The 25,797-nt window shown below is 41.4% G+C and overlaps 1 protein-coding gene and 1 long non-coding RNA gene across 2 annotated transcripts in view; both read left to right on the top strand.

Annotated features, from left to right (window-relative positions):
* Positions 1-25,797, top strand: part of LOC147008463 (uncharacterized) — a 117,148-nt gene that overhangs the window by 16,047 nt on the left and 75,304 nt on the right. The window lies entirely within an intron of this gene.
* Positions 19,476-25,797, top strand: part of LOC147008464 (uncharacterized) — an 8,382-nt gene continuing 2,060 nt past the window's right edge. The window contains exon 1 of the mRNA XM_085864474.1: positions 19,476-19,553. Within this exon, the coding sequence (XP_085720600.1) occupies positions 19,476-19,553 (78 nt within the window). The remainder of the gene's footprint in view (positions 19,554-25,797) is intronic.

Below are 25,797 nucleotides of genomic sequence, written 5' to 3'. Positions count from 1 at the left end.
CAACATACTGGAGGAATTGATACAATTTTGTCTTCCTGCCATTTCTTTGATTTTTGACCTGTACCGTTTTCCTTTTCAGGGTTTGGTGGTGTTATCGTGGTATTTGTTCCCTGGGATTTCTAGCTCCGTACCTCAACTGTCTCATTGACAGTGAAGCAAAAGACAAAAGTGGTGACTCTGTAGAATGAGACTAAATCATATGTCGATGGAGGTTCTGCCAGGAATACAACCTCAGAACACGTGATGGACCCACAAATTGTGCCAGTCAACGTAATGTGAAACATTTTGAGCAGAAGGGTACAGTGTACAACCAGAGCAAGGGCAACAGTGGCATGCCAGCTTCAGTAACCAAGAGCCAAGCCAACATCGACACCGTGCGGGATTCTGCAGTCGACAATCCCAAGAAGTCCCATTTCCGGCGATCCCAGGAGCTAGGAATCAAACCAACATCAGTCTAGCGTATCCTCACTAAGGAACTGAAGCTTTTCCCCACCCATCATCTCTATTAGGCATAAACTGAGTCAAGATGACATGAGAAAGAGACTTGATGTGTGCAATTGGCTCAGTGACAGGATGAGCGGTACTCAAACTGGATCAACCTGATCTGGTTCAGTGATGAAGCTCATTTCCAGTGCCACAAGAGACAGAAGTTTGGACAAACATTATCTCCAGGAAGTGCCACATGAGACCGACAGGAAAGGTGGACAGAACTTTGGAGTCAGAATTAATGCCTGTCTGAACCACAATTGGGCAAACATCAAGACGTCAAGAACAAGTATTTTGTGTAAATGCCAATTTCAGACCTTGGGCCCTCACAAACTCCAGCAGTGACTTACTGCAATAGTAATCAGTGAGAGAAAATTCCATGTCATAAGTTTCAAAAAATGTTTGGTTCATGTTCCTGGGGTCTGTGTTTCTATGTAAATAAACATTTAAAGTTGTGTCACTCTTTATGACACACCCTTATTTACCTCCGCCGCCAAAGGTGGACGGTGGTGATGTTTTCACCCCTCCATGTTTGTTTGTCTGTCTGTGAGCAGAACATCTCAAAAACTTATCAAAGGATTTGGAGGGAATTTGGTGGACATGTTGGGTATGTGACAAGGCTGAATTGGTTCAGATTCGGATGTGATTAGATTCTGGTTTAGGTCTGGATGTGATTAGATTTTGGTTCAGGTCCAGATGTGATTAGATTTTGCTTCAGGTCCGGCTGTTATTAGATTTTAGTTCAGGTCCAGATGTGATTAGCTTTTGGTTCAGGTCCGGATGTGATTAGCTTTTGGTTCAGGTCCGGATGTGATTAGATTTTGGTTCAGGTCCGGATGTGATTAGATTTTGGTTCAGGTCCGGTTGTTATTAGACTTTGGTTCAGGTCCGGTTGTTATTAGATTTTGGTTCATGTCCGGATGTGATTAGATTTTGTTTCAGGTCCAGATGTGATTAGATTTTGGTTCAGGTCCGGATGTGATTAGATTTTGGTTCAGGTCCAGATGTGATTAGATTTAGGTTCAGGTCCAGATGTGATTAGATTTTGGTTCAGGTCCGGATGTGATTAGATTTTGGTTCAGGTCCGGATGTGATTAGATTTTGTTTCAGGTCCGGATGTGATTAGATTTTTGTTCAGGTCCAGATGTGATTCGATTTTGGTTCAGGTCCGGTTGTTATTAGATTTTGGTTCAGTTGCGGATGTGATTATATTTTGGTTCAGGTCCGGATGTGATTAGATTTTGGTTCAGGTCCAGATGTGATTAGATTTTGGTTCAGGTCCAGATGTGATTAGAATTTGGTTCAGGTCCAGATGTGATTAGCTTTTGGTTCAGGTCCGGATGTGATTAGATTTTGGTTCAGGTCCGGATGTGATTAGATTTTGGTTCATGTCCGGATGTGATTAGATTTTGGTTCAGGTCCGGATGTGCTTAGATTTTGGTTCAGGTCCAGATGTGATTAGAGTTTGGTTCAGGTCCGGATGTGATTAGATTTTGGTTCAGGTCCAGATGTGATTAGAATTTGGTTCAGGTCCGGATGTGATTAGATTTTGGTTCAGGTCCAGATGTGATTAGATTTTGGTTCAGGTCCGGATGTGATTAGATTTTGGTTCAGGTCCAGATGTGATTAGCTTTTGGTTCAGGTCCGGATGTGATTAGATTTTGGTTCAGGTCCGGATGTGCTTAGATTTTGGTTCAGGTCCAGATGTGATTAGATTTTGGTTCAGGTCCAGATGTGATTAGATTTTGATTCTGGTCCAGATGTGATTTAGATTTTGGTTCAGGTCCAGATGTGATTAGATTTTGCTTCAGGTCCGGTTGTTATTAGATTTTGGTTCAGGTCCAGATGTGATTAGATTTTGGTTCAGGTCCAGATGTGATTATATTTTGGTTCAGTTCCGGATGTGATTAGATTTGGCTCCGGTCTGAATGCAATTTGATTTTGGTTCAGGTCCAGACGTGGTTAGATGTTTCAAGTCCAGATGCGATTCGATGTTGATTCAAGTCCAGATGCGATTCGATGTTAGTTCAGGTGCAGATGTGTTTAGATGTTGGTTCTGTTCTGAATGTGATTAGATTTTGGTTCACTTTGCCATGTGATTAGATTTTGGTTCAGTTCCAGATTCGATTCGATGTTGCTTCATTTCCGGATATGATTAGATTTTGGTTCAGGTCCAGATGTGATTTGATTTTGGTTCAGGTCCAGATGTGATTAGAATTTGGTTCAGGTCCAGATGTGATTAGATTTTGGTTCAGGTCCAGATGTGATTAGATTTTGATTCTGGTCCAGATGTGATTAGATTTTGGTTCAGGTCCAGATGTGATTAGATTTTGCTTCAGGTCCGGTTGTTATTAGATTTTGGTTCAGGTCCAGATGTGATTAGAGTTTGGTGAAGGTCCAGATGTGATTAGATTTTGGTTCAGGTCCGGATGTGATTAGATTTTGGTTCAGGTCCAGATGTGATTAGATTTTGGTTCAGGTCCAGATGTGATTAGATTTTGGTTCAGTTCCGGATGTGATTAGATTTGGCTCCGGTCTGAATGCAATTTGATTTTGGTTCAGGTCCAGACGTGGTTAGATGTTTCAAGTCCAGATGCGATTCGATGTTGATTCAAGTCCAGATGCGATTCGATGTTAGTTCAGGTGCAGATGTGTTTAGATGTTGGTTCTGTTCTGAATGTGATTCGATTTTGGTTCACTTTGCCATGTGATTAGATTTTGGTTCAGTTCCAGATTCGATTCGATGTTGCTTCATTTCCGGATATGATTAGATTTTGGTTCAGGTCCAGATGTGATTTGATTTTGGTTCAGGTCCAGATGTGATTAGAATTTGGTTCAGGTCCGGATGTGATTAGATTTTGGTTTAGGTCCGGATGTGATTCGATTTTGGTTCAGGTCCGGATGTGATTAGATTTTGGTTCAGGTCTGGATGTGATTCGATTTTGGTTCAAGTTCCGATATGATTAGATTTTGGTTCAGGTCCGGATGTGATTAGATTTTGGTTCAGGTCCGGATGTGATTAGATTTTGGTTCAGGTCCAGATGTGATTCGATTTTGGTTCAGGTCCAGATGTGATTAGATTTTGATTCTGGTCCAGATGTGATTCGCTTTTGGTTCAGGTCCAGATGTGATTAGATTTTGCTTCAGGTCCAGTTGTTATTAGATTTTGGTTCAGATCCAGATGTGATTCGATTTTGGTTCAGGTCCAGATGTGATTAGATTTTGGTTCAGGTCCGGTTGTTATTAGATTTTGATTCTGGTCCAGATGTGATTCGATTTTGGTTCAGGTCCAGATGTGATTAGATTTTGGTTCAGGTCCGGTTGTTATTAGATTTTGATTCTGGTCCAGATGTGATTCGATTTTGGTTCAGGTCCTGATGTGATTAGATTTTGCTTCAGGTCCGGTTGTTATTAGATTTTGGTTCAGGTCCAGATGTGATTAGATTTTGGTTCAGGTCCGGATGTGATTAGATTTTGGTTCAGGTCCAGATGTGATTAGAATTTGGTTCAGGTCTGGATGTGATTACATTTCGGTTCAGGTCCAGATGTGATTAGATTTTGATTCTGGTCCAGATGTGATTCGAATTTGGTTCAGGTCCAGATGTGATTAGATTTTGCTTCAGGTCCAGTTGTTATTAGATTTTGGTTCAGGTCCAGATGTGATTAGATTTTGGTTCGGGTCCAGATGTGATTAGATTTTGGTTCAGGTCTGGATGTGATTAGATTTTGGTTCAGGTCCAGATGTAATTAGATTTTGGTTCAGGTCTGGATGTGATTAGATTTTGGTTCAGGTCCAGATGTGATTAGATTTTGCTTCAGGTCTGGTTGTTATTAGATTTTGATTCTGGTCCAGATGTGATTCGATTTTGGTTCAGGTCCAGATGTGATTAGATTTTTCTTCAGGTCCGGATGTGATTCGATTTTGGTTCAGGTCCAGATGTGATTAGATTTTGCTTCAGGTCCGGTTGTTATTAGATTTTGGTTCAGGTCCAGATGTGATGAGAGTTTGGTGAAGGTCCAGATGTGATTAGATTTTGGTTCAGGTCCGGATGTGATTAGATTTTGGTTCAGGTCCAGATGTGATTAGATTTTGGTTCAGGTCCAGATGTGATTAGATTTTGGTTCAGTTCCGGATGTGATTAGATTTGGCTCCGGTCTGAATGCAATTTGATTTTGGTTCAGGTCCAGACGTGGTTAGATGTTTCAAGTCCAGATGCGATTCGATGTTGATTCAAGTCCAGATGCGATTCGATGTTAGTTCAGGTGCAGATGTGTTTAGATGTTGGTTCTGTTCTGAATGTGATTCGATTTTGGTTCACTTTGCCATGTGATTAGATTTTGGTTCAGTTCCAGATTCGATTCGATGTTGCTTCATTTCCGGATATGATTAGATTTTGGTTCAGGTCCAGATGTGATTTGATTTTGGTTCAGGTCCAGATGTGATTAGAATTTGGTTCAGGTCCGGATGTGATTAGATTTTGGTTTAGGTCCGGATGTGATTCGATTTTGGTTCAGGTCCGGATGTGATTAGATTTTGGTTCAGGTCTGGATGTGATTCGATTTTGGTTCAAGTTCCGATATGATTAGATTTTGGTTCAGGTCCGGATGTGATTAGATTTTGGTTCAGGTCCGGATGTGATTAGATTTTGGTTCAGGTCCAGATGTGATTCGATTTTGGTTCAGGTCCAGATGTGATTAGATTTTGATTCTGGTCCAGATGTGATTCGCTTTTGGTTCAGGTCCAGATGTGATTAGATTTTGCTTCAGGTCCAGTTGTTATTAGATTTTGGTTCAGATCCAGATGTGATTCGATTTTGGTTCAGGTCCAGATGTGATTAGATTTTGGTTCAGGTCCGGTTGTTATTAGATTTTGATTCTGGTCCAGATGTGATTCGATTTTGGTTCAGGTCCAGATGTGATTAGATTTTGGTTCAGGTCCGGTTGTTATTAGATTTTGATTCTGGTCCAGATGTGATTCGATTTTGGTTCAGGTCCTGATGTGATTAGATTTTGCTTCAGGTCCGGTTGTTATTAGATTTTGGTTCAGGTCCAGATGTGATTAGATTTTGGTTCAGGTCCGGATGTGATTAGATTTTGGTTCAGGTCCAGATGTGATTAGAATTTGGTTCAGGTCTGGATGTGATTACATTTCGGTTCAGGTCCAGATGTGATTAGATTTTGATTCTGGTCCAGATGTGATTCGAATTTGGTTCAGGTCCAGATGTGATTAGATTTTGCATCAGGTCCAGTTGTTATTAGATTTTGGTTCAGGTCCAGATGTGATTAGATTTTGGTTCGGGTCCAGATGTGATTAGATTTTGGTTCAGGTCTGGATGTGATTAGATTTTGGTTCAGGTCCAGATGTAATTAGATTTTGGTTCAGGTCTGGATGTGATTAGATTTTGGTTCAGGTCCAGATGTGATTAGATTTTGCTTCAGGTCTGGTTGTTATTAGATTTTGATTCTGGTCCAGATGTGATTCGATTTTGGTTCAGGTCCAGATGTGATTAGATTTTTCTTCAGGTCCGGATGTGATTCGATTTTGGTTCAGGTCCAGATGTGATTAGATTTTGCTTCAGGTCCGGTTGTTATTAGATTTTGGTTCAGGTCCAAATGTGATTAGATTTTGGTTCAGGTCCGGATGTGATTAGATTTTGGTTCAGGTCCAGATGTGATTAGTTTTTGGTTCAGTTCCGGATGTGATTAGATTTGGCTCCGGTCTGAATGCAATTTGATTTTGGTTCAGGTCCAGACGTGGTTCGATGTTTCAAGTCCAGATGCGATTCGATGTTGATTCAAGTCCAGATGCGATTCGATGTTAGTTCAGGTGCAGGTGTGTTTATATGTTGGTTCTGTTCTGAATGTGATTAGATTTTGGTTCACTTTGCCATGTGATTAGATTTTGGTTCAGTTCCAGATTCGATTCGATGTTGCTTCATTTCCCGATATGATTAGATTTTGGTTCAGGACTCGTCTGTGAAACCAACTTCCCCAGCATGTTCAGTTACATTATTCTGTCCAGGGCGTCATGACCACCGTTCGCCACAATCTCAGGTCATCCCCCATTCAAATACTCATGATCTCTTCTACCCCCAACTGACTCCATTCCTAAGGACAAGCTGTCTTCAGGTTATTGGGTTTTTTTTCCCCCCTCATCCTCCCTTATTTTCGATTGTTGTTTGGTATGTTCATTTTTTGTTTCATCCCCACTTTCCCCTTGCTCTCATTGCTGAGTTTCAGTTTGGCTCCCCCTTGTTAAAACCTGCTTTTCCTTCTCTCCCTCCCCTTTATATTCCTCACTTGTACTCTGCTGGTTGTTCTCCACTTTCCATTTTGGTCCATTCCATTTTGCTCTGGCTCTTCCATGAGCTTCGACCAATGTCTACAAAAAATACAATTTCTTGAAATTCATATGTATTGGATTTCCCTTCATTTGCCTGCCAGACTTGATTATTATCAATGGATACATTTTACTTACCAATGGATATATCAACAGAGTATCTATGATAAATGAGCCTGTATCCCCGAATCATCAGGCTAATCCGTTTGCAAAACAATGTTTTTGCTCAAAGTATAAAGAATAAAAACGACCATATCCATTTCCTGACCAAGTGTTTTGTCACGGTGGCGCACATGTAGAGGTCGTCGTACAGTGAGTAAGTGTGACTGCGGTGGACAAGACACCGAAGAGAATTGTGAATTATCGACCTGTCCGTCTTGCTCATAAGTCTTTGAGAGTGAGAAATGCTTCTTGCGTAATGCATAATTAAATTTATCCTTTGCCCCGTCAGTGACCCAGTGGAGCTGACACTATTGCAAAGGCTTTTGGAATACCAACAATCTTTCTAAAACCTTTCAAAAATATACATGTTTAAACGTGGAACCTTCTGGAAGGATTAAATAATTATAACCTCATTGGAAATAAAATTAAACATGACATTGTGAATCATCTGTGAGTTCATGCCAGCTGATGGCGACGATGCCAAGCACATCAAATTATATTCTGATCCGAATGAAGAACCGGTGTTGCTCGTGAGGGGTGATACCGATCGGTGTCAGGGGACAGGGGAACAAATGCATGGAACCAACAGAACATTGATCATTGCATGCTAACCGCCGTGGGAAGCAAGGAGAAACTGACATTTCAGGTGTTAACCCTTCGTCACAGCAACAGAGATTATATCAACATTTTGACAATTTTAGTTGACTTGCTGACAGAGTTAACGAAGGGTTAACGCCCAAAATGTCAGGTTCTCCTTGCTTCCCGCGACGGTTAGCATACTTCAAATCAGGTTCTGTTGATTTCATCCTGCACTCTAATACTTTCACTTGTGTATATGATCAGTTTTGCTTCTTTGGAACTACTGACGAGTGGGATGGCTGGCACACTACTCAGCTGGAGCAACTTGGCATTCATTCACCGATGAACTTAGTATTCTCACCCACTGTGCATTTTCCTTCAATCAATGGGATAATTTTGTCATTGATTTACTGAATGTGACGAAGTATTTTTCATTCATTCTATACATGAGTTGTTATTTCATTCCTTCCCCACCAAGGCAGTTTCACTGGCAAGGAGTACACACCTGGACAGGTCACCACTCCAACACAGGTTACCCTGAATGGTTATTACCCAGTAGGCTGGACCTCAGAAGGATGAGAGGCTGAGTCACCCCCACCTGGTGTTAATGAAACAGCTGACCGGGCTCAAACTCAGGACCTTAAGGTCCCAAGCCAGCCACCCTAACCACTAAGCCAACACCAGGCTCTAAACATGAGATCATTATTCTTATTCATACTTATTCCTCGTTAAAATGTTCGTTTTGTGAATCAAAGTAAAATTGTAATGCAGTCAGCTTGGAGCTTGAAACCCACATGTAATCTTGGTTATGAGCTTTGCAGACATCATGCAAGGCTACATTTGCACTATGGCTTGGGTCAGCACTGTGCAATTGTTTCTCTCTCTTTGAAGGAATTATTTCTGCCATTTTGACATTTTATGGGTAAACATAGCTTCCTGAGGACTGGTGCTCTGCATCATACCGCAAGTACAAAATAAATGAGCCCAGACATGCACGGCAAAGCAGGATAATTTATCAATGTTGCCATCCCTCACCAGGACATTGCCAAGATGGAAATTAAAGCGAAAGGCTTTTCCTTCTGCTCTTTTTCGTTTTGAACTTTCTTACAATGCCCTTTCCCGAAGTTCACACGAGTATCAATGTCACACATCGACGTTGCGGACTCAACAATCCTCCTGCAGAGCCTCACCTTTGGATAAATAACTTTCCACTGGGACTTGCCACCTTCTCCGGTACATTAAAAATTTACGTGTAAAGATCACAATTGGCTAACATCTGGAAACAAGGCAGCACATAGCAAAAATAAAACGAACTGAAAGTTATTCCCATCACTTCTAATGGCAATATATTGCATAAAAGTCAAATTGTAATAACATTAATTTTTAAACTCCATCAGATACTGAGAAGATGTGAAAATCATTGGTCGCTGCGAATGCAAAGTAAAGAATGGTGTTGGCTTAGCGGGTAATGTGGCTGGCATAAGATCGGGTCTTAAGTTTAATCGGGTCAACAAATCGGGTCTTAAGTTTGAGCACCTGTCATGTCGTTAAATAACACCAGCTGGGTCACCTCAGATTGTCATCCTGAGATCGGTAAAATGAGTACCAGTTTACTGGAAACAGTAGGCACTGCATCAGCGGCACAGCCGCATTCCCACTCATGATGCAACCAGCACCACAATATGCATACGAAATAACGATTCAAGTCGATTTAAAACTTTGTATAGGAATGTATTGAGGCCTCAAGCAGGATATTGTGTGCAATTTTTGTCATCACGTCCGAGGAAGGGACATAGCTGACAGAGAGAAGCCGGTTCAACATATGGTTACGAGATTGATTCTGGGTCTAGCTAGAGGCTGAAGGACATAGGACGGTGCACATTCGAAAGGAAGCCATTACGAAGTGATATGACAGAGATGTTTAAGATAATGAAACGTGGACAGGATGGGAGCAGTGGAGCATTTCAGTGGAATGGTAGGACTATGGGCCACAGCTTGAGAGTAAAGAAGAGGAGAGGTAAGATGGTAGAAAGGAATTCGTTCACTCCGAGTAGTTATTGCATGGAGATGGAATGGTCTCCCTGGAAAAGTAGTGGCAGTAGAAACTATACAAGTTTAAATTGTAATTAGATAGCTACCTCAAAGCATTTGAGATAGAGGGGTACAGGGATATTGGCAGGACTTATAGGTAGCTTGTGTATGGATGGGTGATTTTGTACATCTGTGCTTGGTGTGACGTCTGTGAGAGGGTCTCTTTAAGGGATAGTGTGTGATTGGTGTTGTACATTCTTCACTTGAAAACTCCCTTGGCCCTCCCTCTGCAAAAAAAAGAAAGAGTCAACAATAATAAATGTCAGTTTGTGTCAGTCAGTGAGTCAGTCAGTCAGTGTGTGTCTCCTCCATAAACAGTGTGACCACTCCTTGACTTTTTTCACAAGATCTTGGCTCTTCATTGTTCACCTTGGCGTCTTGGTTTTCTATAGGTTTTCTTGGCGTATAGGTTTTCTATTGTCATCGCTTTTCTGAAACCTTGTGAATTCTTGGCTTTTTACATTGGCTCACCTTGGCATTTATGAAAATGAGGAGTGGTCACACTGTCCATAACTCCAAAACCATAAAAACCAAGCACCCCAAACTTTGCATGCACACAAAAGGCACTCCAAAGGAGTGCGTGGATGAAGGCTGGTTATTTGGGTAAATTTAAGCACCCCTTTTGAAGATAATTAATGGCTTACCTTCATGGAAGCTTATCCTTGGTCAGCCCAACATTACCTCGTAGGGGGTCTTCCCCGCCATTTTGAGTCCACCTTCGACAAATGCTTGCTTTCATAGGAATGTTTGCTTGAGTGCTTAAGCAATTTGGTGAGCACTCTAAAAGCTTCTTGGTTTGAACTATCTGTTTTTAAAATTCCTTCGAAATGATGGACTATATTGTATCTATTTCAAAGTATTAAAGAGGCAGGGATTGACTTGTCAGATTTGCCGAACATTTTCGGGCATTTAAATCAGAAACATTCCTGACTCTGGAAGGCGGTTCTGTGATTTTTTTTAAAAAGAGAGCGGGAAATCCATATGTAATATCATAGATTATCGAAATGCTCCTTCGTTCACCACTGTTAATATCTGAATGCATGGCAGACATAGAGCCTCGTGGCTCTAAAAACGTCATCTATATATTACTAAAACTCTCATCTTGTATATATGTATGTATGTATGTATGTATGTATGTATGTATGTATGTATGTTCCTGAAATACATCCAAAAGGTCCACGATAGTGCAACATTTTTAGGGCCACCTTACTCATCATTCTCGTGAGATGTGCAGTATCAAGTTTCGTTCAAATCGGGCAACGAAAAAAATTATTAAAAAATCAATTCCCAATTCAGTCAAGTACTCTTCGGGAGAATTTGATCAATGCAAACAACCTTAGAGCTATCCTTTTTTTTCTTAAAATCATTTATTTAAAAATCTCAAACATTTAGTATAGACAAAGAACTTTTTATTTTTAAGCATAAAATAAACATCGCCATTTTTATCTGATACTTCCTTGTTCAATAATAAATAAAATTGTGTTTAAAAGGTTACGCACAATAATTTGTTCGACTTCTTTTCTCCTTTTTTTCACTTTGACGCACAATATCAAGTTTCGTTCAACTCGGGCGACGAAAGAGAATTATTAAAAAATCAATTCCCGATTCAGTGAAGTACTTTTCGGGATTATTTGATCATTGCAAACAACCTCAGCGGTATAGTTCGCTGGAGCTATCTTTATTATTATTTTTTTTTTTTAATGATTTTTTTATCAACCGCTGTCACAATGGGAAACAAACAGGTTCACGGGTCATCTAGTATATTACTAAAACTCTCATCTTATATGGTCCTGAAATACAGCCAAAACGGTACACGATAGTGCAAAATTTTTCGGGCCACCTTACTCACCATTCACCTGCGGTGTGCAGTATCAAGTTTCGTTCAAATTGGGCATAGAAAAAATTATTAAAAAATCAATTCCCGATTCAGTCAAGTTTTGGAATGATGATCCATAAAGCGCAAGGACAAACCATGGAGAATGTGTTGATATACCTCGAGAAACCGGTTGGCCAAACGATGACTCCTGAGGTAAATGCTCAAATTTTCTTCAAGTTAAAGTTTGACTACTAAATAATATTATAATTTTGTGTCTTTTTTTGTTTTTCATCAACCGCTGTCACAACAGGAACCCAACGGGTTCACGGGTCATCTAGTCAAACATAAAAAGAAGAAGCTAAGCGATGGGTGGAAATTTCTCATGACTGGCAGTATTTTTAGAGAGACCTGCGGTGCTGCCCCACTATGTTCACACACGTCTTTTTATGACGTGGCTGTGCCAAGTGAGCAATGTGGTAAGGTGAAGTGAATGGCAAGATATTATGTACGCAGTTCAGTCACGTGCACCACCCCACACTACATTAGTTTTAATTCATGGGCATACAGCTCTTTGTTAGTGTTATATATATATATATATATATATATATATATATATATATATATATATATATATATATATATATATATATATATATATATAGCTCTTTCATACCAGTGACCCACTGACTGATATTAAAGATCGGTGCCTTCCGGGTGAGGTAGAAAGCTGAAATTTTGCGTGTCGATGGACATTGAAGCCAGTACACCGAGAACAACACAGAATCGTCAGACAATGCCCTACCCATGAATGAAAATATAAATAAACTATAAGGGCACTTGGTAGAGCGCATACCTCAGCCACACAATGCCTGATCCACAACAGCATATTGGGCCCAATACATTTTTGAGATATCATGCCATATATATCGTTTTTGGCTCCATCTCTCAATGGTGAAGAATCACTTTAAATATTCTAGTCGCCGGATCCTAATCCGGATCTACACCAAAATCTAATCAGTTTGTCCTTCTCACACACCAAACCTGTCCACCAAATTTCATCTGGATCCATCCACAACGTTTTAAGATATCCTGCACACAAACAGACAAACAAACAAACAAGCAGTCATAGACTGGTACTTACGAAATCGTCAACTTGACCTCTGACCTTGTCTAATAAAAGCTGTCTCTAGAGAAGGTAGCGACGCAAATCAGAAGTTTATATGATGATTCTGCACCAAACCATCAAAAATCGAATGTTTTGGATGTTTGACCTCACTGTGACCTTGACCTTTGACCGATTTTGACCAAAATCTAATCAGCGCTAGCCATCACCCTCCTGAATCACGTGGTGTAATTTGACATTGGTAGCTTCTTCCGTTCTCGAGTTATCTGTACCAAACCATCAAAAATCTAATTTTGACCTCACTGTGACCTTGACCTTTGACCGATTTTGACCAAAATCTAATCAGCACTCGCCATCACCCTCATGAATCACGTGGTGTAATTTGACATTGGTAGCTCCTTCAGTTCTCGAGTTATCGTGCCTAAAAACAAACAAACAAGCAGTCATAGACTGGTACTTACGAAATCGTCAACTTGACCTCTGACCTTGTCTAATAAAAGCTGTCTCTTGAGTAAGTAGCGACGCAAACTAGAAGTTTCTACGATGATTCTGCACCAAACCATCAAAAATCGAATGTTTTGGATGTTTGACCTCACTGTGACCTTGACCTTTGACCGATTTTGACCAAAATCTAATCAGCGCTAGCCACCACCCTTCTTAATCACGTGGTGTAATTTGATATTGGTAGCTTCTTCCATTCTCGAGTTATCATTTTTTGGATGTTTGACCTCACTGTGACCTTGACCTTTGACCGATTTTGACCAAAATCTAATCAGCACTAGCGATCACCCTCCTGAATCACGTGGTCTAATTTGACATTGGTAGCTTCTTCTGTTCTCGAGTTATCTGTACCAAACCATCAAAAATCGAATATTTGACCTCACCGTGACCTTGACCTTTGACTGATTTCGACCAAAATCTAATCAGCACTTGCCATCACCCTCATGAATCACGTGCTGTAATTTGACATTGGTAGCTTCTTCCGTTCTCGAGTTATCTGTACCAAACCATCAAAAATCGAATATTTGACCTCACTGTGACCTTGACCTTTGACCAATTTCGACCAAAATCTAATCAGCACTTGCCCTCACCCTCGTGAATCACGTGGTGTAATTTGACATTGGTATCTTCTTCCGTTTTCGAGTTATCGTGCCTACAAACAAACAAACATGCATACAAACAAACAAACAAACAAACAAACAAGCAGTCATAGACTGGTACTTACGAAATCGTCAACTTGACCTCTGACCTTGTCTAATAAAAGCTGTCTCTCAAGAAGGTAGGGACGCAAACTAGAAGTTTCTACGATAATTCTGTACCAAACCATCAAAAATCGAATGTTTTGGATGTTTGACCTCACTGTGACCTTGACCTTTGACCGATTTTGACCAAAATCTAATCAGCGCTAGCCACCACCCTCCTTAATCAAGTCCTGTAATTTGACATTGGTAGCTTCTTCCGTTCTCGAGTTATCATTTTTTGGATGTTTTACCTCACTGTGACCTTGACCTTTGACCGATTTTGACCAAAATCTAATCAGCACTATCCATCACCCTCCTGAATCACATGGTGCAATTTGACATTGGTTGCTTCTTCCCTTCTCGAGTTATCTGTACCAAACCATCAAAAATCGAATATTTGACCTCACCGTGACCTTGACCTTTGACTGATTTCGACCAAAATCTAATCAGCACTTGCCATCACCCTCCTGAATCACGGGGTGTAATTTGACATTGGTAGCTTCTTCCGTTCTCGAGTTATCGTGCCTACAAACAAACAAACAAACAGAAACGGAAGTCATCAATATACTTACGAAATATTTAGATTTCGTAAGTAACAAACAGAAACGGAAGTCATCAATATACTTACGAAATATTTAGATTTCGTAAGTAACAAGCAGTCATAGACTGGTACTTACGAAATCGTCAACTTGACCTCTGACCTTGTCTAATAAAATAATGAATCAGTCAGAAGCCCAAGGGGAGCTTGAATTCTGAATTCATTGTGGTCTACGATTTTACACTGTGGTTTGCAGATAATGAGTCCCAGACAAAACTAGATTTCTCATAAAAATTCCATTTTTTTTGTTTTTATTTTTTAAAAAGTGATTCAGTACCAGCAGGATATGCCAGATAATAGGTGTATTACTTTTCAGAAGAATCTGATAAAATACTTATTATATATATATATATATATATATATATATATATATATATATATATATATATACATATATATATATATATATATATATATATATATATATATATATATATCAGTTATTCATCGCTGCTCCAGAATTTCGACAACCGAGTTTTAAGCGTCCTAAGCGATCGCAAAAACCGAAGACAAAATTAAAATCGGAGTTAAAACGAACTCGTAGCGTTGAGCGAAGCAAAAAATCTCCATTTCTCCACGCAAAACCTTAACGTCACTCAACGACGCGTCTGCTCGAGCGTACTGCATCATGGGACGACCCGTGACGCGTCGAGTGAAATATTTTTATACAATCTTAAAACGTTTCCAAAACATCCGATTTTTACCAGAATTTCGACAACCGAGTGTTAAGCATCCAAAGCGATCGCAAAAAACCGAAGACAAAATTAAAATTGAAGTTAAAACGAACTCGTAACGTCGAGCGAAGCAAAAATACTCCATTTCTCCACATGAATTTACGGATTTATGTTTGACCTCATTGTGACCTTGACCTTTGACCGATTTTGACCAAAATCTAATCAGCACTATCCATCACCCTCCTGGATCACGTGGTGTAATTTGACATTGGTAGCTTCTTCCGTTCTCGAGTTATCGTGCCTACAAACAAACAAACAAACAAAAACGGAAGGCATCAATATACTTACGAAATCTTAAGATTGGGATCTTAAGATTAAGAATCTTAAGATTTCGTAAGTAACAAACAAGAAAAATACGTTGTGCATAGGACTATACTTGCAAAATCCCAAAACAAATTTGACAAAAAATAATTGGTGCGTGAATTCAATGACCAAATAAGCACTCTTCTTCAAATTTCAACGCAATGGGATGAAACTTGAGGATTTCTGAAATTCAGCCAAAGTTGACATTTTGGCCTATATTGACCTCAAAAATAATTGGTGGTTGAACTCAGTGACCTGATACATGCTCCGTCACTCTGAGTGAGTGGTTCTTGCTCTGTCACCATCAGTGAGTGGTTCGTGCTCCGTCACCCTGAGCGAGTGATCCGTGCTCCGTCACACTGAGTGAATGGTTCGTGCTCCCTCACATTGAGTGAGTGGTCCGTGCTCTGTCACCCTGAGCGAGTGGTCCGTGCTCTGTCACCCTGAGTGAGTGGTCTGTACTCTGTCACCCTGAGTGAGTGGTCTGTGCTCTGTCACCCTGAGCGAATGGTCTGTGCTCCGTCACCCAAGCGAGTGGTCCGTGCTCCGTCACCCTGAGCGAGTGGTCCATGCTCCATCACCCTGAGTGAGTGGTCCGTGCTCCGTCACCCTGAGCGAGTGGTTTGTGCTCTGTCACACTGAGTGAGTTGTGAAACAACACCCGATTTCCGAGCCGTTTGCCATATTAATTCCCGAGCCAAATTTTTCCACCCGTCACACGCAGCTGTTTATCGAGAATAATGTCTGTGAAGATGTCCCTGAAATGTCTATATAAATGTAATGTTGTTTTTAGGGTGAAAGCTACTCAAGGTTTCTCTGTTTTACACAGTAAGTACTGAAGTTGGTAATCACACTGGTTCCAACCTGCCCATTCCCGAAAAATTGCCGATATCGGCCAAGCGTGTGTGTGTGTGTGTGTGTGTGTGTGTGTGTGTGTGTGTGTGTGTGTGTGTGTGTGTGTGTGTGTGTGTGTGTGTGTGTGTGTGTGTGTGCGCGCGCGCGCGCGTGTGCGCGTGTGCGTGAGTGCGTTTTGTATTCATGAAGCATAACATATTCTCTCTGCTAACTCCCTGACTCCCACTCCTCTCTCTTTGTCCCATCCCTGCTCTACCCCCTCTCTATAGAGTACAGCACCCTCCTACCACACCTCTCACTCTCCCATTTCTTTCTTTCTCTCTCTGTCTCTGTCTCTGGACATATCCAGATGGTGGTTATGTCTGGACGGTGTTTGTCTCCAGACATATCTGGATGGGAGTTTGTCTCTGGGCGGTGTTTATGTCAGGAAGGGAGTTTGTCTCCTGACAAATCCTAGTGGTGTTTGTCTCTGGACAGCTTGTCTCCAGATGTGGTGGGGTGGCGTTTGTCTCCGGATGCGTTGGGGCGGCATTTGTCTACAGAAGCGTGGGGCCGGCGTTTGTCTCCGCACACGTTGGGGCAGTGTTTGTCTCCGGACATGTCATGGCAGTGTTTGTCTCCGGACGCGCCAGGGCGGTGTTTGACTCCGGATGCGGTGAGGAAGTGTTTTTTTCTGGACACATCGGGGTGGTGTTTGTCTCTGGACACGTAAGGGCAGTGTTTTTCTCCGGACGCGCCGGGGGGGGGGGGTGTTTGCCTCCAGACAGCTTTGCTCTGGACGTGTCTGGGTGTTGTTTATGTCCGGCCAGGAGTTTGTCTCCGAACGTGTCCGGACAGTCGTTTGTCTCTGGACAGCTTGGCTCTGGATGCATCCTGGAATTGTTTATGTCCGGCCGGTGTATATCTCCGGGCGGTGTTTGTTTCCGGACCGCGTTTATCTCCAGACATATCCTGGCGGTGTTTGTCTCTGGGTGGTATTTATAGCATGACCGGAAGAAAATGGATTTCAGACATTATTTTGTTTCCATCTTCACTGTTATTCTATGCAGAAGCTTTTTGATGAGACAGTACGAATTGTAATTAATGCTCCATCACACATCTGCCATCCCTTCATCTCATCTCCCTCTGCCTTCCCTTTCCCCACCCCTCTTTACTCTCCCACCTTCCTCAATCTCCCTCTCTTCTCACTCCCCCTCCCGCGTCTCTTTCCACCTACACCTCCTCACCCTCCCCCTCTCACCACTCTCTTTCTCTCCCCCTCCTCTTTTTATCCCCCCCCCACTTTTAGTACTCCCGTCAGTGAAGCGACAGGTGGTATTTGCTCATATATATATATATATATATATATATATATATATATATATATATATATATATATATATATATATATATATATATATATATATATATATATATATATATCTTCTTCTTCTTCTTCTTCTTTCGGCTGCTCCCGTTAGGGGTCGCCACAGCGGATCATCCGTATGATCCGCATAGTGATTTGGCACATGTTTTACGCCGGATGCCCTTCCTGACGCAACCCTGGTCGCCTCTTACGACACAGGGATATGGTACACCTATTTAACCGGGGTATACACCGGCCCAGTATACTGGTACTCATTTCGCCGACCTCGGAAGGATGACAGGCTGAGTCAACCCCCTGGTGTATTAATTCAGTGGTCCAACGGGGCTTGAACTCAGGACCTTTTGGATCCCAAGCCGCTGCCCTAACCACTGCGCCAACAGTAGGCATATATATATATATATATATATATATATATATATATATATATATATATATATATATATAGATATATATATATATATATATATATATATATATATATATATATATATATATATATATATATATATATATATATACATACATATATATATATATATATACATATATATATATATATATATATACATACATATATATATATATATATATATATATATATATACATACATACATATATATATATATATATATATATATATATATATATATATATATATATATATATATATATTGTTGTGGGCCGGGGGTAGGTGGCGAGAACGACCGCTAGGTGGGGGAGGTTACGCCGTCTCCCACCAGACTCCCCGGAATTGTAGGCCGTCGCTCCAGATAATTCCGTGAGCCTGCGGGTGGCTGAACCGACCGTGGATGCCAATATCTCAACCGCGTAGCGTAGGGTCTGTTTGGCTCAAAACAATTTACCTAAGTAGCTACGCGATTTAAATACCGGGGAAGCCACACCCTCGGAACGCCTGGTCGAACCGGATTTACTCTACCGGCAGCGGTAGATTCACACTACCGACTACTGCTTTGCCACCTACCTTTCCGGCTCATTGCAGTCGAGCGGAGCCTGCCCACGACATCCCGGCTATGATAAACCGATTACGGTGGATGAAACCCCGCTTATACTCAGACCTGGACCATGCTAGACCAATGTGAGTAGGGACAGAAATGATCTGGGAACATTTCTAATAAATTTATTAACAGTAAAATAAAGACTAAGGCAAGACTTGCCGTGAATATGCAAGCAGGGAAATATTTACAATAAGCAAAAACACTTACGCAGTTCTACTTAAAGACGGGCCCACATGCAGACACACACACAAAAAGAAAAGAAACCCCAGAGTCTTTATTTGACCCTTGCAGCCACGAAGAGAGACAAGCTGGGGGTCAGAGTTCAGTGGGTACCTGGTCGTCGGAGGGAAAGCGTGCTCTGTAGTGCGGCACCTACTAAAGGTCGTCGGTTTGGTCCCAGTCGCACTTGTGGGACTCGTGGCTCGTGGCAGAGCTTGCGTGGCGAATAGTCGGGGTCTACAGAACTCCTCTCCCCGTAACAACCACCGTGAAGAACAAACCAGACTGCTCACAGCCACCGTGAACAAAAAAACTGCCTGACCCAACCACCGTGAAAAAAAACTCCTCTTTACTCAGAGTCTCAGAGATATATCTCTTCCCACCACGGGGAGGGGCTCTTGGCGAAAAACTCCTCGCTGTCCACTCCTCATTGGACAGGGTCCTACGGCCCACCTTTCCAGGGCAGGGCCTTGGCCCGTGCTGGGAAACCCCAACCGCTCGTTCCACGTGGGGTAAAACTTGATGAGTAACAGTAGAACGCTGCAATGGCCCCTCCTGGGAAACCCCAGCCAGTCCTCCACGTGGGCCCACACTCGACGAGTAACAGTATCAACGTTGCAAAGGTATGTTGGTGGTGCAGCCGGTTGGCAGTGGATTGTGACGGGCCGAGGGGTCATGCAGATGGCTTGTTGGTTGTTAGATGTAAAGATTTAATAACCTAACTAAAAGAAGTCGCAACGCACATTTTTGATTCTCCCACTAGACGAGACAAAAGGAAAGGGATCTGACTACACATGTACTTAACGGGATAACTCACTTTTGGGACATCTATGTTGAATGTAAATGGTTTCCAGATCTGTTGTAACAATATATATATATATATATATATATATATATATATATATATATATATATATATATATATATATATATATATATATATATATATATATATATGAATTCCAAAGAGCACATGTTACCTACCACACAAACATAATGCCTCCTTCAAAACAAACAGTCAAGGATTAATTTGCACTCAGAAATGGTGTTACAATTTAAATATTCACATGTGTACACCACCCAACGGGTAAATGGCATGCACGGTGTCTGCCCACAGATGGAGATCTGCACTGTTAATGAACTTTTAGAAGTGGTACCCCATGGGATGTGACATCACCTTTCTGACCAATGCTGTGTCAGCAGCACTACAATTCAGATGGTACAGCCGAAATAATGATCCAAATGTGGCCAAATGTAAGAGTCTTCCTTCTGGCATCATAATCATGTTGACCACTTCCCCCAACACCCCCCCCTCCCCCCACCCCTAATTCCCACATCCCTCTGGCTTGACAATGCCTAACATCGAAGAATTAATAATCCAAAACAACAACAACTAACTGGTCATTTTGATAATTAAGTGTTACATAAGCTGCTTCGACAGGCTGGAGGGGCGGGTATGGTCAAGAGTGTGTGGGAAATAAATTCAGAAATCGTTAGGTGGAGACATGTGTAAACACCTCTACGGAGACAGGTGTCTTAGATCTGAAAATGTCATTCGATTTTGTCCCTCCCATCCCCTGGGGCAACTTTGCACGAGTTTTTTCAGGGTTTTACAGTGGCTGGCCGGTTGGCCTGTAGGGACACACACACCCTTGCCTCTAAGTTGTCTAGCCTGGGTTTGAATCCTGACCCAACAATAAACTGTGGACTGTCATCCTGCAGTTGTTTCACAAGCTGGGTGATTCATCAATGTGTGTGCCATCCATCAGATAGACATTAAACTGGAGTCCTGTCTGCTGGTAAATTCCAAATTCCTACCCGAACCGACAAAGGGCACTGCATCAGTGGTGCAGCCATGCCCTCAGCCAATGATGCTACCCCACAGCTTGTGGTACATATGAAAGAAAAAGTGTTTTACGAACATAAATCCACAACGACAACAGCAACAATAACATATTATCATGAATTAGATGCCTAAAAATGAAAGGTTTGATGGGTTCCCCTTAAAATAGGTATTTGCTCTCTTCTCCGAAACGACACTCACGATTTCGATGAAACTTTACCATAACCTCCATCACCCGTGATGTACCAAAGTTTGTTCATGGCATTAAAAAAAAATCAGGCTGTACGGGGGTCTTTCAGGGCGTTTGACCGCCTCCAAAATAGGTAGTTGCTGTCTTCTCTAAAACTGCACACACGACTTGGATGAAACTTGACCACAACCTTCATCACTCGTGATGTACCAAAGTTTGTTTCACGGCATTAAAAAAAAATCAGGGTCTGAGGAGGTTTGCTGGAGGTTTGAATGACTGTCGCTCCTGATCCAGGTGAGCTTCAGGATGTGCAGTCTTGTGACTTTTTTAAAACTGTGGTATGTGAGAAGCTTCACACACTCAATCATTTTTTTACTCATCAACAGAGGAGTGGAGGTAGAGGGAGTAATAATGAGAAAATTCTGCAAAATTCCCCATTTGTCCATGCCACCTCAATGAAAAAACGTATTGTCTTTTTTTCTGCCCATTAGTAGTATGAATGGATTGTTTTCCACGACACATGAATTTTCATCCCAATTGTACATTTTTTGTTTTGTCATTATGTCTTTGTCAGAGTTTCAACAATCTAAGCAGTCAGTTGACACTGCTTGATTCCCCCATTATAATTATTTCGAGATAAACGTATAAATGGGACATTAGCTTTCCATCAGAATTATCTTGTTGTACAGGTATTTTGCAGAATGGCAAACACTCATGAAATGCTTTCAAGAGTACTTGACGTAAAGCATACATTTGGTTAAATATAGGAGGAAATTGTGGCACAGTAGTTTTTGCTGCGATTCCAAATCGGTGTTGCGCTGCGCTCGCCTCCATATGTTTGCTTGTTAATTGCTGCAGACAGCGGGTGGTGAAGGTAAGCAAACAAAAACCGGTCTCTTGCTTTTAACCCATGGCAGCAGGCACCTGCCAGGCTCATCTCGGGAACTCTGGGCCTTGGTAAACATTTTAATGATACAGGAAGAACTGACGAGTTGAAAAGCGTGCTCCCTTAACGTTGCGAGTACTGGCAGCTGTACCTCTCTCTGCATGTCGCTGAAAGCTCCTGTGGATGTTGTTTTCTCTGTGTTCTGTTATATATGCATGGGGCTTACTGGATATGCTTGGTCTTCCAAAAGGTACCGCATATTTGTGAAATGCTTGATAGCAGACAGGCCCGGATTAACAGTGGTGCCTGAGGAGCACAGGCCAAAGCTGTTCATCTTGGGAAGGTCTTCAAACTTCACCTTTATTTGCCTTTACTTTTATTCATCATGAGCAAATACAACCTGTTGCTTCACTGCTGACAGTAATATGAAGTGGGGGCGGGGGGGGGTAAGAAGGAGGGGAGAGGAGAGAAGGGGGAGAGGAGGGAGGGAGATCATCTGCAGTGCAAGGTAAGGCAGTGTGAGGGGAGGGTTCATCCGGACATAATCACTATCCAGACAACTGGTATATTAAGGGGGTGGGTGAGTGATAGAGGGAGAGAGTGGGGAGGTAGTGGGGGGAAAAAGAGAGGAGGGAGAGGAAGCAAGAAGGGAGGAGGGGTGGTGGAGCAAGGAAGGATGGAAAGTGAGGGTGTGGTGGAAGGAAAGGCAGCATGAAGGGAGGGGATAGAAGTGTGAGGGGAGGGGAGAGGGAGGTCGCATGCATGAGGGGAGGGGAGGGTAAGGTAAGGCAGGATGAGGGAAGAGTCAGTCCAGACATAACCACCGTCTGGACACATCTGGAAATAACCACTGTTTAGACACGTATGGAGATAACCACCACCCGAATATAACCACCGTCCGGATATGTGCCAACATATCCACCATCTGGATATGTGCAGAGATAACCACCAACCCAGCATAACCACCATCCAGATACGACTGGAGACAGAAAGAGAGAGATGTGTGAGGATGTTGCACTGTATTAGGAAGGGGTGGAGTGAGGATGGAGAAAAGAGAGAGAAAGGAGGGTGGGGTAATGGGGGTAGGGGAGTCAGCAGAGTATATGTTATACTTTCTGAACAATGCACACACACAGCACATTAATATGGTGAAGGGCTCAGAAATTGGGTGTTATCAAATGTATTTATTTTTGGAACTCACAAAGAGAAACCATTTATAATATTTGTGAAGCACTTCACCGAGTCATAAAAAATAACCAATTGCTTTAGAAACAGTCACAAGTACAAAGGAGACTGTGATCGCTCATACACTGCTGAAGTCAAAAATAAAAACCTCCAAGATACCGGATGAAACTTTGCCACCACAGCACCCGTGTAACCAAGCATGCAGGCATAAACACACACACACACACACACACACACACACACACACACACACACACACACACACACACACACACACACACCCATGGAGTCCCTAAATTACAGATGCAAATATACTCATACATGTACCTCTACCTCGTAGCAACTCCCGACTGTACATCCCAATCAGGATATGATCTGTACCACCATCCACTGTGGGGCGCTCGTCAAGTGGCTTAAGCACTCAAGAAAGCACTCAAATTAAATGGTTGGCGAGAGATAGCTATAACTGAATGTCCAAACTATGTCTGAATTAGACAAATGAACACCTTTTTTTCGAGTCGGAACTGCTGCTAAGTTCAATTCTGGAGCTTAACTTTTGTAATGTAGCTTAGTTGAAGAGGTTCTCGAGGTTATGGCACAGGTAGAAATGAAATAAAGCCACAAACCCTGGTGTCTCCAGGCATTTATAAGCATTGCAATGTGTCCAGCAATTCATAGCTATGATGAACAGGCATTTGATAATATGAGTGAGGAAAGTGGAGAGAAAAAAAAACTTTATCGTTAAGAAATCATTGCGACGTGTTCCAACTCAAGGCATGGTTGAGCAGGCCAAAAAACATGGCGGCTTCAGATCCCAACAAGGTAACCGAGGAAACGCCTGAACACTTCAGAGAGCGAGGTGATCGAGGACCGCCTGATAAAGGATATAATTAAATAATGCCATTAATTATCTCCAAAAGGGGTGTTTTAATTAACCCAAACACCCAATTTTCACTCTTGTACTTCCTAAGTTATATCAACTCAAAGCCAGCGATATTTCCTTCACGTTGTTTCGGAATTATATGAAAAAGTAATATTATAAAATTTCATTCTGTACATCTGCCAATAACTACAGAGCTACAACGTTACCTGCACATCTGCAGGGAGCATTGTAGATTTGTACAAGGGCTGTGTGGTGCATCGTCACTTTGTAAAATTTAACGGAGGGTGGCGTGCACATATTTGAAACTAGCGGGGTATGCTTCCACAATGTAAGCACTAATGAACCATGCTTCCCCATGAACCATGTTTGTCTTAGGTCACTCATATGCATTTGTTTTTTCCATTGATTTACATTTTCATTTACAGGCGCTTTCCGACGGTTCTGTGATTTTTCCTGGTGTATTGGCTTCCATGTCCGTCAACATGTGAAATTACTGTGCCTTCCCCATTGTCTCAGGTCGCTCACCTGCATTTATTTTTTTCAATCATTTTTTTTTCATTTATGGACGTTTTCTAACAGTTCTGTGATTTTTCCCGGTGTAAATTCTTTGATGTCTGTTGGCACATGAAATTTAAGCTTTCTACGTCAACCAGAAGGTTAGAACATTAATATCAGTGAGTCAGTCAGTGAGTGGTTAGAAAGAGCTTTATATATTAGATTAGGATTTTTTGCGTCAATACTAGGGTGGAGGAGGACCCTTTACGGATTCAGTGCCCAGGGTCCTAGGTTGTCTTAATCTGGCTCTGGTAGCAGATGAATGTGTCTGTTGCAGAAGCAGAACAATGAAGCAGGACAATGAAGTGGTCGACTATATTGAGAAAGGCAATGAAGCGATAGTGATGATGTTAGTGTCGTAGCCTGTTTTTGAAGACATATATATATATATATATATATATATATATATATATATATATATATATATATATATATATATATATATATATATATATATATATATATATATAGCTTAAATTTGTCTTCACATAAACAATATCTGCCTTACAATACCATCTTCCCATTTCTGCCCCTTCTTTTCTCCTCTTCCCTGAATCCTTCCACCCTCAAAAGGGTATTAATGCTTGGCAAATTGCATCGTGCTTAATCGCATTTGAAGGCTACTGTGTGTTTCAAATATCAGTCCTCTGAGCCTTTGCTCAGATAAAACATCCTGAGTTAAAGCATAAGATTGCTTTTCAAGTATCGGAAGAGAAATCTAGATGAGTAAAAATTTTATAGCACCGAAGAGCTTCTACCAAATGAAGCATGCAATTTCGGAAATTAACGTTTTTGAAGTTATGTTTGCTCTACAGCGATGAATGTTGAACTCCACGTCACATTCAAAAGGTTATACTAGCCAGATACTAACAGTGGTCAAAGACTTGCCACAATCTTTTTCTTTTTTTTAATGTATCTATACAAAAAAAAAATGCACCTGTAGTTCAGAATAAAAATGTTTTCTCAGTAATTATATCTACTTATGTGTTGAAAAAAAAATAGAGCAGTTGGTGTGTTTTGGACAATTGCAAGCATTTCGTTCATATATCCTTTTGAACGACTTTCATAAAATATGTGAATTATGTACAAAAGGAATTTAGTGCCGCTGCTTTATTTAAGTTGTCTAAAAATTGCAGTCAGCAAAGCTCCTCATGAAATATTGAGTGATGTGCAGATGTTAAACAATAAGTTTTATTCTGCAAGCTGCTTGGCCAAAGCATCAATCATTGAGAACTTCTGTGCTCTTGAAAGAAGCCGGTGCAATGGATAGATCATTGTGTGCTGAAGACAAATATATCGCACTGATGATTTACTTTCACAAAAGT

This window comes from Eptatretus burgeri, chromosome 18 (assembly GCF_056783735.1).
Source record: "Eptatretus burgeri isolate ZD-2024b chromosome 18, Ebu_testis_v1, whole genome shotgun sequence".
NCBI classification, from domain to species: domain Eukaryota; kingdom Metazoa; phylum Chordata; class Myxini; order Myxiniformes; family Myxinidae; genus Eptatretus; species Eptatretus burgeri.
This window is presented reverse-complemented; position numbering and strand designations above follow the sequence as displayed.